General features: G+C 57.9%; 1 protein-coding gene across 2 annotated transcripts in view; it reads left to right on the top strand.

The window, feature by feature from the left end:
* The window catches only part of RBM19 (RNA binding motif protein 19), a 133,807-nt gene that overhangs the window by 84,040 nt on the left and 35,482 nt on the right, over positions 1-14,285 (top strand). For both annotated transcript variants that reach the window (XM_019641657.1, XM_019641656.1), the window contains exon 22: positions 3,654-3,759. In XM_019641657.1, coding sequence (XP_019497202.1) covers positions 3,654-3,759 — 106 coding nt within the window. The remainder of the gene's footprint in view (positions 1-3,653; positions 3,760-14,285) is intronic.

Below are 14,285 nucleotides of genomic sequence, written 5' to 3'. Positions count from 1 at the left end.
CACCCAGATGGCGGCCTCGGTGCCAGGAGACCAGGGCTCACACACAACTTCCTTCTAAAACCGCTCTTAAAAATGGCTCCCTGGACTTTGCTGTCAGATAAGAACCTTAATAATGGCTGGTATTTATGTATCGCTTATCTCCAAGGCGCTAAAGGTACTTCATCGATTTTTCCCCCCCCCAACCCTATTTTTTTTTTCCATTTTAATTCTCTTTCGATATCTCTCCGAGATCATTAGTATCGGCCTCATATTATCCCGCAGGGTCATACAGGAACCAGAGCCCTCCACTTCCCCGGCATTGTTCTTAAGCCGGAAGGGACTCCAACCCCAGCCGTGGGACCTGGGCAAGTCGCTTCACCCCGCTGGCCCTTGCTTTTCTCATTTGTAAAAACAGAGGCGGTTCCACAGCTGTTGCACCTGGAAACCACATATTTAAAAGGCCTAGCACGTTCCAGGCACTCTGGACAGCGGCAGCGACGGTGTCTTGACGTCTCAGCTGTTCATTTCGGGGTTTCACAGGCATCAGGAAGTTCCTTCTAAGATCTAACCCTAATCCCCCAGCTGCTGCCTGGGCCCAGCTCTCTCTTCTCCCTGACGCCCTGAAGCATGATGGGGTTTGGGAAGCTGCTCGGGTCTTGGGACACAGTGTTTCATTTGCCCCGCGGGTGGCTGCCTGGAAACCCCAGACAGAGGCTGCGACCTCCCCGCAGTCCCCAGCTTCCTGGGACAGGACCCCAGCTCCCTCATCCCCTGCTTGCGGTCCCTCCCGGATCCAGGGTGTCGCGGCTCTCCCTGCTGAGATTTCAAATGCCACTTCTCCAGGCCACATAAGCACGGCTCCTTCAGCCTCTGCTCATCAGCTTTTTTCTCCACCTTTTAATTATTTTCCTCGCCTTTCTCCGGACCCTTAGCTGCTTACCATGCACAGAGCATCCACAGCTTGCAGTGCACTGCAGAGGAGGAGGAATTAACCTCTCTCTTTCCCTCCCTCCCTCCCTCTCTCTCCCTCCTTCTCTCCCCAACATACACACACACACACACACACACACACACACACACACACACACACACACACACACACACACACACACACACAGGCTGGCTCACCAGAAATTAGACAGGGCTAAGAAGAAATAAAAAAATAAGCAGAGGCCGTTGAGACCACCAAGCGACAGGACTGTAGCCCCTGTGGGCAGAGGGGGAGGTTTGCACGTGGGGCAGGTGGAAGGACCTGGGACTCAGTCAGCCTCCCGCATCCTGGGTCTTGGGCGAGTCACTGGACCCCTCGGAGATCACGCAGGGCGTTCCTAGCCACCCCCACAGCCAACCTTCCTGCTTCATACCAGATGGGGCCCAGCTCAGAAAGAAAGAGACCCCGTTCCTGGAAGAAAGTGGCCAGTCCCCTCCAGATAACTTAAGGGGGTGGCGGGGGAGATACTGTGCAACGGAAAGAGAGCTTAACATCGGACACGCCCGAATTCACATTCTGGCCCTGCCGCTGACGAGAAGGACTGCTGCCGCCCTCACTCTCAGTTTCTCCATCTGTAAAATAGGAGTGGTGAGGCCGATAACGAACATTCGAGCTGTCGGTGTGTGCCCCATGGCCTGTTCCCTGGACTGCTCGTCAGCCCTGCGCACAGGTGTAACTCCCTTCACGGCTACACTTTGCTTGTCAGTTCATTCCAAAAATACTGTCAGGCGTCCACTCTGCTCCAGCCACGGGGCTCCTTGCTGCAGGTCTTGTGATGAACAGAACTCGCAGAGCCGAGTTCCAGCCCCAGGGGAAGGCAGACAGCTATACCCCAGTGAGCCCCGAGTGCCAGCAGGGCACCTAGCCCTGCCAAGGGCAGATCCGCACAGGCTGCTGAGGCCAGCGCTGGTGAAGCTGAGGCCTGGAAGAGGCCAGAGGCTGGGGCAGGGGGAGAGAGACCAGCATACCCATAGGTTGTCTGTGACTGTATAGTACCTGGCAGGGCCCAGGCACATAGGTGGGCTCGCCGAGGCCTCCCTGTGCCCGTCTGCCTTCTCGTACCAGATCTGAATGCTTGCAGACCCCCCTCGGTCCTCGGGGCCATCAGATGCACCCTCCCTGTGGTCCCCACAGCTCTCTAAAGAACTTAGAGCCAAAGGACCATTTATCTGAAGGCGGCTACAAGGAAACTCAGCCGTCGCCTGCCCTCTGTACGTAAGGCCAGTCCCGGCAGAGGCCCGGGGCGTCCATGGAGGAAGAGGCAACACGTCTGTCATGGGACGCGCCGGCCTTTAGGTGGCAGAATAAAGCAGGGTTTGTGGGGATAAAGCAGCTCTGCCACCACATCTTCTTGCTTGTCCCCACCTGCCCAGCTTCTGGGCCCCAACCCGCCCCCTCCAAATCTGCCAGGAAGACTGACAGGGCTCCACTGCCCATCCTCTCCAGCCCCTCCCCTCCCTGGGAGGCTGGCCTTGTCACCAGCAGCCCAGTTTCTGTCGCCTGCTCGGAGAGGCGCCAGGAGGGGGGAGGCGAGCTGCCGGGGAGAGCTCCGCGGAGACGTGCAGATTCATTTTGAGGACTCATAATGCTGCATTTACACACCGTCCTGCCTTCAGAAATTGGGCTGGTAGATGCCTGGTCATGCTGGCAGGGCTGTGGGTTAACACCTCGGATCCAGCTTATATCATTTCACGAGAGCTTACGGCCTTTACCGTGTTTTTTACCCCAATCAGTCTTTGGCCCTGAAGCATCCTAGACTGTCAGTGTACGTGTGTGTGCCCTGCCGCTCGCAAGTGTGTGTAGATTTTCAGATAAAATAATACCTCTCTTCAGATGCCGTGCACATCAAATATTTATCGGCAGCAATTTGCACGTATATATTTGATAAATGGACGTTAGGACGGGGTCGGGGCAAGGGAGCAAAGCGGGAAAGCAAGGGAGGCCCGATCCTTTTGTCCAGGAATTCCTCTAAGGTTTATTGGGGGCAGGGGTGGGAGGCGAGGAGGGTCCCAGGAATGGTCCAGGCTCTGTTTACCTGTTAGATCCCTGTCTAGAGGAGCCAAGCCGTTTCCTTCTCCACAGCTTTGCCTGAATTTGACTTAGCAGATATCAAAACGAAAGACCAGAGGGAGGGGAAGTGGGGTTTACAGGGAGTCGCTGTGTGTCATTTGAGCAAGCGCACAGCACTGACGATACATCCCTGGTCCTGGGCCTGGGAAAAGGGGTTCATCCTGCTGGTTCAACGCAGAGCTCTGCCGTGGGGGTTGATTCGGGTGGAGAGACCCCGCTGACCCCGAGGCCAGAGTCCCGGCTGGCACACACGAGCAGCCCCTCGCCTCCCCAGCCTGGCCACGCGTGTGCAAGGCTGGACACCCCCTTCTAATGACTTACCCCCACGGGCCAGGGGCGAACGAGTGTGCCGGCCTGTCAGAGAAGAGCTGAGCACCGTCCACCAGCATCTCCCACCTGATGGTTCCCTCCGTGCCCAGTGTGGTGGCCGGGACCTGAAGGAGCACGTGCTGGCCGGTCGGGAGCTGACACGAGTGTGCGTGCACGCGTGCACGTGTACCCCTGCCAGGACTTCCGTCTTCTCTAACTGGAAGAATGAGTATATGAGCATCGGTTTCTGCCACCCCCCGCTTTGCTGCCCTTAATTCTGAAACCTTTTGCCTTTTGCTCCTAGCACTTTTGGGGAGTTGAAGACCGTCCGCTTACCAAAGAAGATGATGGGGACAGGCACGCACAGAGGGTTCGGCTTCGTGGACTTTCTTACCAAGCAGGACGCGAAGGTGAGACCAGGGCCCCCCCCTTCCGGGCCCTTTGTAAGAAAAGCAGCAAAGCGCTTAACAGATGTGGGCGTGTCACCACCCCCATGCGGGTTGTCTCCTTTTTTGTCTCCCCGACCCTGCTAATATTCACGGCATCCTTGGAAGAACAAGCTCTGGGTTTTGTGTTCGGAGGAAGGGGCAATTCTGTGACCGTCTCCCTCCCTCACGTCACATGCGCAGGGACCTGGGATGCAAAGTGGGGAAGTAATGGGGTTCCCAGGCTTTCCGGGTCAGACAGAAAGGTGCTCGGTCGTGAGCTCCCCAAGGCGGGCAGCACAGGGGACGCTGTGCAGAGTACGGAGCGGGCTCAGGGGACAGCGCTCGCAGAGGACAATCCAAGGCACCCAGGTGGGGACCTGTGGGGACACGTCTTCCCCTTCCCCCTTCCCACTGGTGGCTGGGGCTTCTGTTTTGTGCTGGTTGCGGGTGAGGGCAGCCCAGGCAGGTGCTGCTATGTACAGAATCCCTCCAGGCTCCCTGGAGACATAGGCCTCCCTTCATTTTTTAAGCAAAGCCGCCTCTCTGAATTTGGGGCCTCGTTCTTACAGTGGATACTGACTTGGGTCCTTGCCCGGCCCAGCAGCAGACATGGGGGCAGAGGCTGTGGAACTGGGGTCCCGGCTTTGTCCCTGGTCGCTGCCCTCACAGCCCCAGGTCAGAACCCCCAGGGGAGCAGGCAGTGATGCTGTCCTCTGTCATCGTGGGCTCCCTCCGTGAGCCTGTACCCTCAGGCAGCGTCCCTCCTCTCCGCCTTGTCGTACAATAAAGCGTCAGGCAGGTCTCACTACCGGCTGGGAACCTCCCCGTTCATTCCACCTCCGATGATAAGCAGAAAATTTGTTGGGATTGCACCCACTAGCCTTTAGCCAGAGGCCCAGTGGGTGGAGCCAAAGGTGACATCTCAGGGACACAGCTGCGGCCTTTGTGGGCCCTGGGAACACGCGCAGGCAGAGGGGGCGCCCCCAGGACCTCAGGGAGCCTTGCCAGCCACCTTTGTCTCTGCGTCTTGAGCTCAAGTGCCTGTTTTGTTGACACGTGGCCACGTCTGTCCAGACATCTGCTCCTCTTTCTTCTCGGCTGGCAGCCTTTCCCTCGCCTCCCATTGTGACAGCAGGGGCAGCACCCCCTGTGTGCAACAGGCCCCCCTGCCTTGGTACTCGTCAGCAGGGCAGGCACCTTTGCGGTCCCCGCATTGGCTGAGAGGGAAGCCAGGGGGACAGCCGTCCAGAGCACCAGCTGTTACCACTGGCAGCACAGCATTCCTAGCCACACCCTGTGCCTCAGTTTCCTCATCTGTCAAACAGGAATGATAACAGGTCCCACCTCCCAGGGTGAAGCCAGATGGCACAGTGAAACCCTGGCACCCAAGTGGTCCTCCTTGTTTCCACAAGCCCAGGTCCCTTCAGAGCCGGCCGGCCCCTTGTCCACGGACGGAGCAAAGAGCAACACGGGACGGCGTGGCCCACTGAGCTCTGGGCGTCCGAGGGGGTTGGGCCAGGAGAGCGCAGAGCCGTTGTCATCTGTTTCATATCAGGGTTCCTGCATGAGATGATGACCGAGGGAGAACTGAGGGTGTCCAGTCCCTGCCCCTGAGAAATGTCTCTGAGTAAGGGCCAGTGTCAGGGCTAGCTGTCAGAGCACAAACTGGGAGGCCAGACTGGCCGAGTTTGAATCCTAGCACTGCCACTTGCGTGCCGTATAACCTTGGGCAAGTAACTTACTTTCCGTGTGCCTCAGTTTCCCCCCTTACAAAACGGTAGCAGGATTTTCCTCATGAGTGGCCGTGAGGTTTGGAGGAGGTGATATGCTTGGGGCCCGGACCCTGTGAGCTCCACCTAGTTAGTAGCTATGACGAAGACGATAACGGTGACAGTGGTGACGGGTGGTGACGATCTGAAAAGAAGAACGGACGGGGAAGGCGCAGAGAAAAAACGTGTCAGAGTTTCTTCAGCTAGAAGCCATTCTCCCGCATATGGCCTCTCCCCAGCGCCGCGGTTGATGTCAGAATTGATATGGCTCGTAGGGCCTAGAGGGTTAGACCAGGCACAGGCTCCCAGCCGTGACCATTCCACGCACCCCACTTCCAGGACGCAGCCATCATTAAATCCAAAGGGGGGCTCTCAGGTAGACAGGACAGCGCGAATGCCCGGTGGGCCTGCACTCCACACAGAGACCAGGCTACAGATGTTCTTTCCAGAGCCCAGCACAGCTCTTTCCAGAGCCTGGCACAGCTCCTGGTGATTTATGGAGGTGGCCCCTCCCCTCCACTCTTCCCCGTCTTCGATCCTGGGCTCCCAGAGGTCGAAGGGCACCAAGGACAATGAGAACTCAACCCATAGCCCCTCGAGACCGGCTCTCGCTGCCCCCGGCCTCCAACAGGCGGCGACCTGGCTCCGGAGCTATTTCTGGCCCTCTCCGCCTCATCCCAGCAGCAGCAGCTCTTCCCTGTCACCGTGTCGTCAGGACGAGGGCCCTTTGTGCCCGCCGCCAAGCAAGCCGGCCTTCCACGAAATCGGAGCCCACCGGGAGCACCTCTCTCCTGCAAAGCTCTTTTGCTCTTTTCGCTTCCCGGAGGAGCGCCTTGCTTCTGCCTCTCCTTCTCCCTGTCTGTCTGAAGAACTTTATTGTCTTCCGAGTGGAACAGTCAGCGCTCTCCACTGACCCACAGAGCCGTGCGCGCTGCATACTGCTGAATAGAATTGTGAATATTGTAAATATCTAGTTAGCTCGAGGGTGGGCGTGCGTTACAAGAGGGTGAGCAATGCTGCATGGAGAAATTGAGTAAAAACAGTTCCTTTTTTTTTTTTTTTTGCCTCTGCAGAAGGCATGCATGGGCCTCCCAGAGCTGGCAGAGGCACCTTCGTGACCCCCAGTCTCTCGAGGCAAGCTTCCCTAAGCGACTCTCCTTCTTTGGAAGCGCCGGGGGAAACAGACCTTTAGGCACCTTCCCGGGCTCGCTGGCATCCTGACCCACTCACCTCCCTCACACAGGGCTTTATCCCCACTTCCTACCATGGTGCCCTCGGTGAAGAAGTCGGGCACTCGTTTGGCATAAGCACCTGCTTCTTGAACCTGGAGCTGTAAGCCTCCTGTGGGGGTCCCGAGCCGCCCTCAGAGGGGAGGAAGAGAGAAGGGGAAGAAAGATGAAAGTGAGTGGGGAGAGAGGCAGGGAGGGAGCAAAATCTGCTTGTAGAACCTTGAGTCCGGAACGCAATGGAGAAACTAATGGTTTCTGGGCAGGGCTGGTGACAAGGTTTGAGCCAGGTACAGGGGCTCCCAGCACAGTGCTCTTTCCTGCATCTACCAATCCACTTTGCCAGCTGGCACAGGAGAGAATTCAGCCCCTGAGAGAATTCAGTCAGTCCCCCAGCACCACCGTCTCTGCCTGTGCCCCAAGCAGGTGTCATCGGCGTGACCCCCACCCTCCACCCTGCACATCATCAGGAACGCCGTTATCTGGCAGGCCCCTCGGGGTCAAGCACATACCCCTCAACTGGGAAGAGAATCCCAGCGCGAGGCTCTGAGAAGGCTGTTGTGGTCGAGCTCAGAGTAACCAGGCAACTGATGACAATATCCAGAGGCGCCCACGACCCACAGTGCCGGCTTTGTACATGACATGTACACCGCACGTGCATTGTCTCGTCCCAACCTGCAGCAGCCCTGGGACTTGGGCGGGAGGTTTGCGTAACTGCCTTCCCGATTCCCCGAGCATTTGCTAAGCTTCCCCTGTGGCGCCACAGCCGAGCTCTGGGAGTCGAGGGGCGGCCCAGACCTGCCTCTGCAGTGGGAATGCTGAACTGGGCGTGAGACCTGGCTCTGTGTCCTTGTCACAGGCTCCATGAGCTGCATATCCCCCCAGCCTAGGACATCTGATCAGCCGCCGATGTCCCAAGCAGAAAATGGCGTTCTCTGTGAAAGTGCCGGTTATCCAAACCTCCAGGTGTGAAGATCCCGGATTTCTCAAAGAACCTTTCCCCACGTGGTGGAGAGAAGTAGGTGGGTAGGCAGAGGTTGACGAGGGCAGACAGGAAGTCCAGGAGTGGCACACACCTGAATGCAGCAGGCTTCCTGGGAGCCCTGGGTCTGCACTGACGTGCGGCTGTCCATAGGCTCTCAGGCACCACACGGCCCTCTGGGACTGAGGATGTTTCTGGAAGAGCAGCATCTTTGCGTGGATAAAAACTCTCAACTCCTAAAAGCCCGTCTTTGGCAGGGACAGTATTGGGCATTTGCGTAGGTGATTCCTAACCCTCCGGGGACTCTAGGAGACGAGGGAATTGGAAGCCTCATGACAGATGGCAGAACTGAGGTTCAAAGGGGTGAAGTCACTTACCCAGGGTCCTACAGCCAGTGCTGAGCGGGGCTGGGAAACCGCCTCTGTCAATCAGACTCCAAAGCCACTATTCAGGACGTCCTCCATTCACTGATCCACGAAAACTGAGGGCCAGCCCCCTCCTCGTTCCACCACACTCAGCACCCCTCCCCCATCCCTAACACCTCACCAAAGCAAAGGACTCACTAATGAGTGACATTTTGGAAGAAGACCATGAGGTTGTTCGTTAAAACAGTTCTTGGGAGCAAGTCCAGGATGACAGCAGCTCCTACCGGGGCCGGAGGAGGAGCGGGCCCCCACCAGCTCACTGTGTCTCCTTCCAGCTCCCCCAGCCTACGGGGCTGCCTCCCTCAGCCAGCAACAGTCTACCTGAGCAGGTGACCTGGGGTTCCCACCCAGGTGTGCCCGTCCCCATTGGCCGAGAGGCCACCAATAGCCACAGGGATCCAAGTAGAAGCCGCCGCCCCCTCGCTCTTCACCCAGACCAGGCCGGTTCTGGAGGAAGAAGGGAAGGGCCACACGGAAGGACGGGGACGAAGGGGACGTGGCCCGGACACAAGAACGTAACTCCTTCCCCCACGTGCGCCTTTAATTCTCCTTCCCCGAGCCCGCCGCCCTTTTGTGCTTTCCCAGTTGCAGCTGTTTTTATTTGCCGTGGCTGCTGTTGTTTTAAAAGGTCTATTTTCACATGGAATGTTATCCAATTAGCAGAGCAATGTGTTGGCTTAAATAAACACTTGGGGGAGCCTGCAGTAGGGAGACGTGATGGCGGCTGGCGTTGGCAGGCAGAGCTGTCTGTTCTCACTGTGGTAAACAGCCGTCGCTGTGATGGTACGGCCGCCCCGGCTCCGGTCGCCTTTCTCCTTCCTCCCTTCTGCACACGGCCAGGCGAGGGGCAGAGGGCGCCATGTGGACACACGGCCCTGGCCCATTCCAGTGAGGGTGACGCTGGGCATTTTGGAGGGGCCCCCGCTTGGCCCCTCCGCACCCGCGGCCTTCACCGTGCAGGAGGCACCGGAACAAGGCCTGTGGTGGAAAGAGGTGACAAGGAGCGAGCCAGACGAAGCTGCTGGAGGCAGTGCTGGGCCACGGGCCGCGTGAAATGCACAGTAAATGGTGACCGCCATCGGCTCACCACTGGTGTGCGTGCAACGCACACGTTTGCTTAATTGAGTGCAAGGAGGGAGTAACGTGTGGTGCCCACAGGGGTCCTGTGGCAATGCAGCCAGGGTATGAAGGGGACATCGGCCGTGGAAATGAGGAGTCCGTGGGGCGTGGCGTCCCTGGGCAGCCCACATTCTGGACAGGCAGAGCGGCGCAGGGGTTAGCAGCATGGCCTGTGGAGTCCGCTGCCTCCTTGCAGCTGTGGGACCATGGACAAAGGACTTCATGTCCCCAGACCCCAGGTCACTCATCCCCTCCACAGGAAATAATGCTGCCTCTTGCTGCAACTGCAAAGCTTCCGTGGAGCGGTGTATGTAAAGGCCGTGGCACCCGCACCAGAGAAGTGGAGGCAGCCAGCTGCTCTGGGCCCCGGGATTCGGACATGCTGCCGTTTGAAGCTGGGTCTAGGTTGTTCTCTGTCTCCCGAAATGTTAACTGGAAGCAAATTCAGGACTTGGGGTTTTGTCCCCACTTCTCTGTTCTGGCATGTGTGTTAGGTGTGTGCACTCACACCCATGTTTAAATTGTGGGTTTCGCCTCATTTCTGTCATCAGAGCCCAGGGGTAAAAGAAAATGTGTTTGGATTTCAAGGCCAGGACTCAGGCTCAGCCAACACATTTGTGGGCTAGGAACCCGGGATCAGGACAAGCCACCCTCAGAGGAGCAGATCCACATCCTTCATCACCACGTATCAGCAGGGCCCCAACGTACACGTCTGCTGACGGCACTGCGGCCTGCCCAGCCCCTGTGAGGTCGGAGAGAAGGTGGGGCTCCGCAGCGCTGAGAAGGACTGGGGTTCAGTTGTCCTCCTTTCGGATTGATCAGGCAGTCAGTACAAGTACCAGGGAAAGGTAACGTGCCCGCTTTGTGCCCCGCTGTGGAGCCCAAGGCCGTTACCAGGCCACGCCGCCTCGTTGCCTTATCGCTTCTGACCCTTGGCTACCTGAGACTGGCCTTGTTTCCCTGGTGACTTTTCCTCTCTCAGAGGTCAGAGGTGATGTCTCCCCTCCGTGTCCCCTAATTTGGTGTTTGGCTCATAGTAGGTCCTCCATGGATGTTGAGTTGAATTGGATTGAGCTGAGTGAATGAAAGCTGGATGAATAATGCAAGAGACATCTATTCACCTGAAAGATGTTAGCCATGACAGCCTGGAAACGGGACCCTGATCATTTTTTTTAGAAACACCCTCACTCAGCTCCACGGTATCGTAACTTGGAGTGGAGCAGGGTGCTGGAATGGAGTGCAGAGAGCCCCGCTTACATTGCGGGGTTCAGCTCCTGCCCAGCTCCTCCCCTGTGGGGGCCAGAAGCAGCTGCAGGGTTTGCTGAGAGCTTGCATTTAGGACTCTGGGAACGTTGGGACAAGGACGTAAAGGATCTGTCCCTGAGAGCACAGCACGTCACCCATGGGGAGACAAAAACATCCCGCGGTGGCAGACGGTCCTCCCGGAAGTCACAGGCCCCTGTGTTTCGTCCACCTCGGCAGAGAGAAGTTAGTCCCCGACAGTCCCAGCCAGGCCGGGTGCTCCTGTTCCCTTTGCTCAGTATCCTGGCCAGCTTAAGTCACGCTTTCTCCAGGCAGTGGGGGCACAGATGGCTTGGGACAGGTTGGCGGTGTCCGTGCTCGGGGAGATTTGACGTCTGCCGCGAGAGGCAGCCCTCCCACTCTGCAAGACGCAGAGCAGAAGGGACCAAGAGAGCGCTCAGGACTTCGAAAGACAGGAGGCCTGTCCTCGGCTCTGCCCGGAGCCGTGGCCCTTGGGACAGGAGTCCTGCCAAGGGCATCGAATGGGCTTTGTTGCCAGGAAGAAGAGGCCCGTCTCCAGGGATGGCTACGGAAAGGTCAGGCCCAGCACTGTGCTGGCAGCATCCCAGCGCCTTCTCTGTGCTGGAAAGATGGCTGCCGGGCCTGGGCACAGTGTAGCCGGCGGCCGTCCTTCCTCGGCCTTCGCAGATTTCCTTCCCGGGGGATGGGGGAAAGGCAGCTGAGGCGAGGGCTCGCGGTGCCCATAGTTGGTGGCTCAGGTCAGAGGAGATCAAAGAGGCGTGATTCCAGGACAGCCGAGCCAGAGAACCAGACGATGGGGCATCTCTGGACTCCAGCTAGCTGCTCAGAGCAATCCTTGTCGCCTCAGATTCTCTGAGCAGGGCCAGGGCGCGAGGCCTGCTGTCCAAAGCGGGAAGTCCATCTGCCCTGGGTCAAGGCAGAGGCTTCGGGCAGCCATCTGGGTCAGGAAACAACCCAATCCGCAGATGGCTCAGATGACGAGAGATGTGTGGAGGGGTGGGTAAGTGGGGCTCAGGGACTCGCCAGGGATGGTGACACCCCCGGGCCCAGTGACAGTGGGAGCCGTCACCACCTTAGGCCAAACAGATGCTTGGAGGGAAAGAGGAGAACTGGAGCCGCCAAGGCAGGAGCTGTAGTCTTAAAGGAAGGGAGTGGGGGAAGGGGTGCTCCCCCGAGCTCCCGCTCCGTGCCTCCCATTAGCGTACCCGAAATAGAAACCAGAAGACCAGGGAGCCCCAGTTTCACAGTCCATGGGTGTCAGCTCTGAAAGTCCAGAGAACGGGGGGCTCGGGAGGAGCAGAAATAGCCAGCTAGCCCATCGGATGGTAGGAGCTGGGGGGGCGTGGAGAGGGTCTCCCCTTAAGCAGCACGCTCCTCTTTGCAAAATCACTGCCCCCTTATAATTCCCTTCTGGACCTCAGGCTGCTCCACTGACCCGGCTGAGTGACTCGGTGGTTTGTCGTGTGCTGGTGGCATAGGTGCCTGTTTCCGTCCCACCAGGTCCCAAAGTCAGGTGTGTGTGGTGCAGGGCCCTGCCTCCTTCTCCATGTGTCAGACCCCAGACTGAGGTCCTCACCGAAAGGCAGCGTGTCCGCTCGTATGGCCAGTCGAGGCTGAGGCGTGCCCCTTTCCCTGCCGTCTTCCTGGTCTGCATCGCAGGGTACGAATGAACCGTGGGACGCCATCTAAGCCAGCCCTCCACCTGCAGCCAGGACCAGCCTAACCGTCCCTCCCAGTCTGGGGACGTGTTTTTAAGACGCACAGTGCAGGAGTTCGCTCTACAAATATTTACTGAGCGCACTCTGACCTGGGCATGGCTCTCAGGGTAACAAGGATCGAGGCCTTCCCTCCGATGCTCACGGTCGAGCCGGGGAGACCAGCACACACGCAGGTGTTACGGGTAGGTGTGCAGGGCACAGGGAGGGCGCCTGGCTGCAGCCTGGTGAGGTGGGCAGGGCCTGCCCTGGGCCGCCAACAAGTCGGCCATGATGCAGGGAGCCCTTCCAGGGCTAGGGCGGAAATACAAAGGCCCAGAGATGGACGGAATGCGTAGAGGCCAAAAGGAAAAGTAAGGAGGAAGTCACCTGCCCATAAGCCTTGGCCAGTGCCTCCGCTTTCCTAATAATGAAATGGGAGAATAACGTCTGTCCTCATGAGTAGGCTGGGGTCATGTGCTTACAGCTCCATGGGACCCAGGAAATCCATAATCCACAGGAAGAAGGCCCTTGGACTGCAAGAGATGAAAACAGGCAGCAAAAGCAGGATTTGGAGAGACGCAAAATGCCTGACTCTCCACGTCCTCTTTTGAGACACCCAGCGCTGCACTGAGTGCTGGGCACCCCGAGATGAGCCAGGTTTTAAGGCTCCTTTGGCAGAGGTGCGCCGTGCCGGGAGCCAAGGTTCGAACTCTCTCTGGGGAGAAGGTGGCGTGGGTCTCCGTGGAGTCAAGTGGAGGCCGGAGGCCGGGGAGGAGCTGCTGGTGGGTCTCAGGTCAGAGGTCAGGGCTGCACTCCCTCTGCTGTGCCTGGAACCTTCCGTGCACCGTGCTCTTGCCCTGCACCAGCCCCAAGTCCCTTGAGGCCCGGGGCTGTGTCTTCTCACACATTCCCCTGCCTCCTCTCAGATGCCTCAAATATAACAAACTCTCATTAGGCTCTTTTAATGAAATGCAATTACTCTGGATTACCCAAGGCCAATTTTAGCCCCGAATCACTGTCCTCGCTGCCTGCGACAGTTTGAGGCCACCACATTCCCACCACCGAGGCAGTGGGCGCTTGGGAACGCAACCTGGTTTCATATTAACCTGAGGGGACTAGAACTAGGAAGGCTAATTCTGCTATTTCTGGAGAGCCGTGTATTGTGCTCCAACTTCAAATAACCTTCCCTTGTTCCTGCTCTTCAGGGTGATAATGAGAAGCCGAGGGCATAGTAACAACAGCCAGCGTTTTGTGAGACTTGGGCCGTGTCAGGCAGTGTTGCAAGTGTTCGTTCATTGAATCCTCCCATCCATTCTTTGCTGGCGCCTCTCTTACGCATGAGGAAACTGAGGCTCAGAGAGGTTGAGCAGCTTGCCCCAGGACACACAGCTTGTACATGGTGGAGCAGGAATTTGAACTAAAGTGGCCTAGGTCCAGAGCCCCCAACCTTAACGGCCGTGCCACCTCTCCTCTTGGAGTGAAAAGCCCTTACAAAGAGGAGACGAGCATTTGCAAGAGGTGACAGTCGAGGGAGGCCAAGAGGGAATTCTCAGCAACTCCTAGAATGAATGGAAACCTCTCCCGGCTTCGTGTGACACAGGAAACTCAGGGCTGATGGCTGGAGTCAGAGAGAGGCTGCGTCCGGGCCTCGCGCTGGGCCCACCTCCCGGGTTCTGATATGTCGTCCTTCTCCTGAGTTCAGGCTTAGCTGCCACCAGATGCAGCCTCTTGGCCTCCCCCACCCGAGCAGGACTGCAGCTCCTCGGGGACCCTGGCACCAGGAGGGAATACCCACCACGCCAGACTCCCGACCAATTTCTCTCCCCCATCTTAAAGCCCCGGCTCCCCCTGTATCAGGCTGTTTCCCTGCCTCGCCAGCTGAGAACGCGTGTGTTTTAAAGCTGTGAATGGCCCATTTCGGCTCGGAGTCCAGATGCACTTTTATATCCGTGTGGAAAAAAATGCAGAGGCTCTGCTGGCAGTCAGAAAGAGTTTTTTAAATTAAA

Source organism: Hipposideros armiger, unplaced genomic scaffold (assembly GCF_001890085.2).
Source record: "Hipposideros armiger isolate ML-2016 unplaced genomic scaffold, ASM189008v1 scaffold_62, whole genome shotgun sequence".
NCBI classification, from domain to species: domain Eukaryota; kingdom Metazoa; phylum Chordata; class Mammalia; order Chiroptera; family Hipposideridae; genus Hipposideros; species Hipposideros armiger.
The sequence above is the reverse complement of the archived record's forward strand: the minus strand, read 5'-3'. Positions and strand labels throughout refer to the sequence as shown.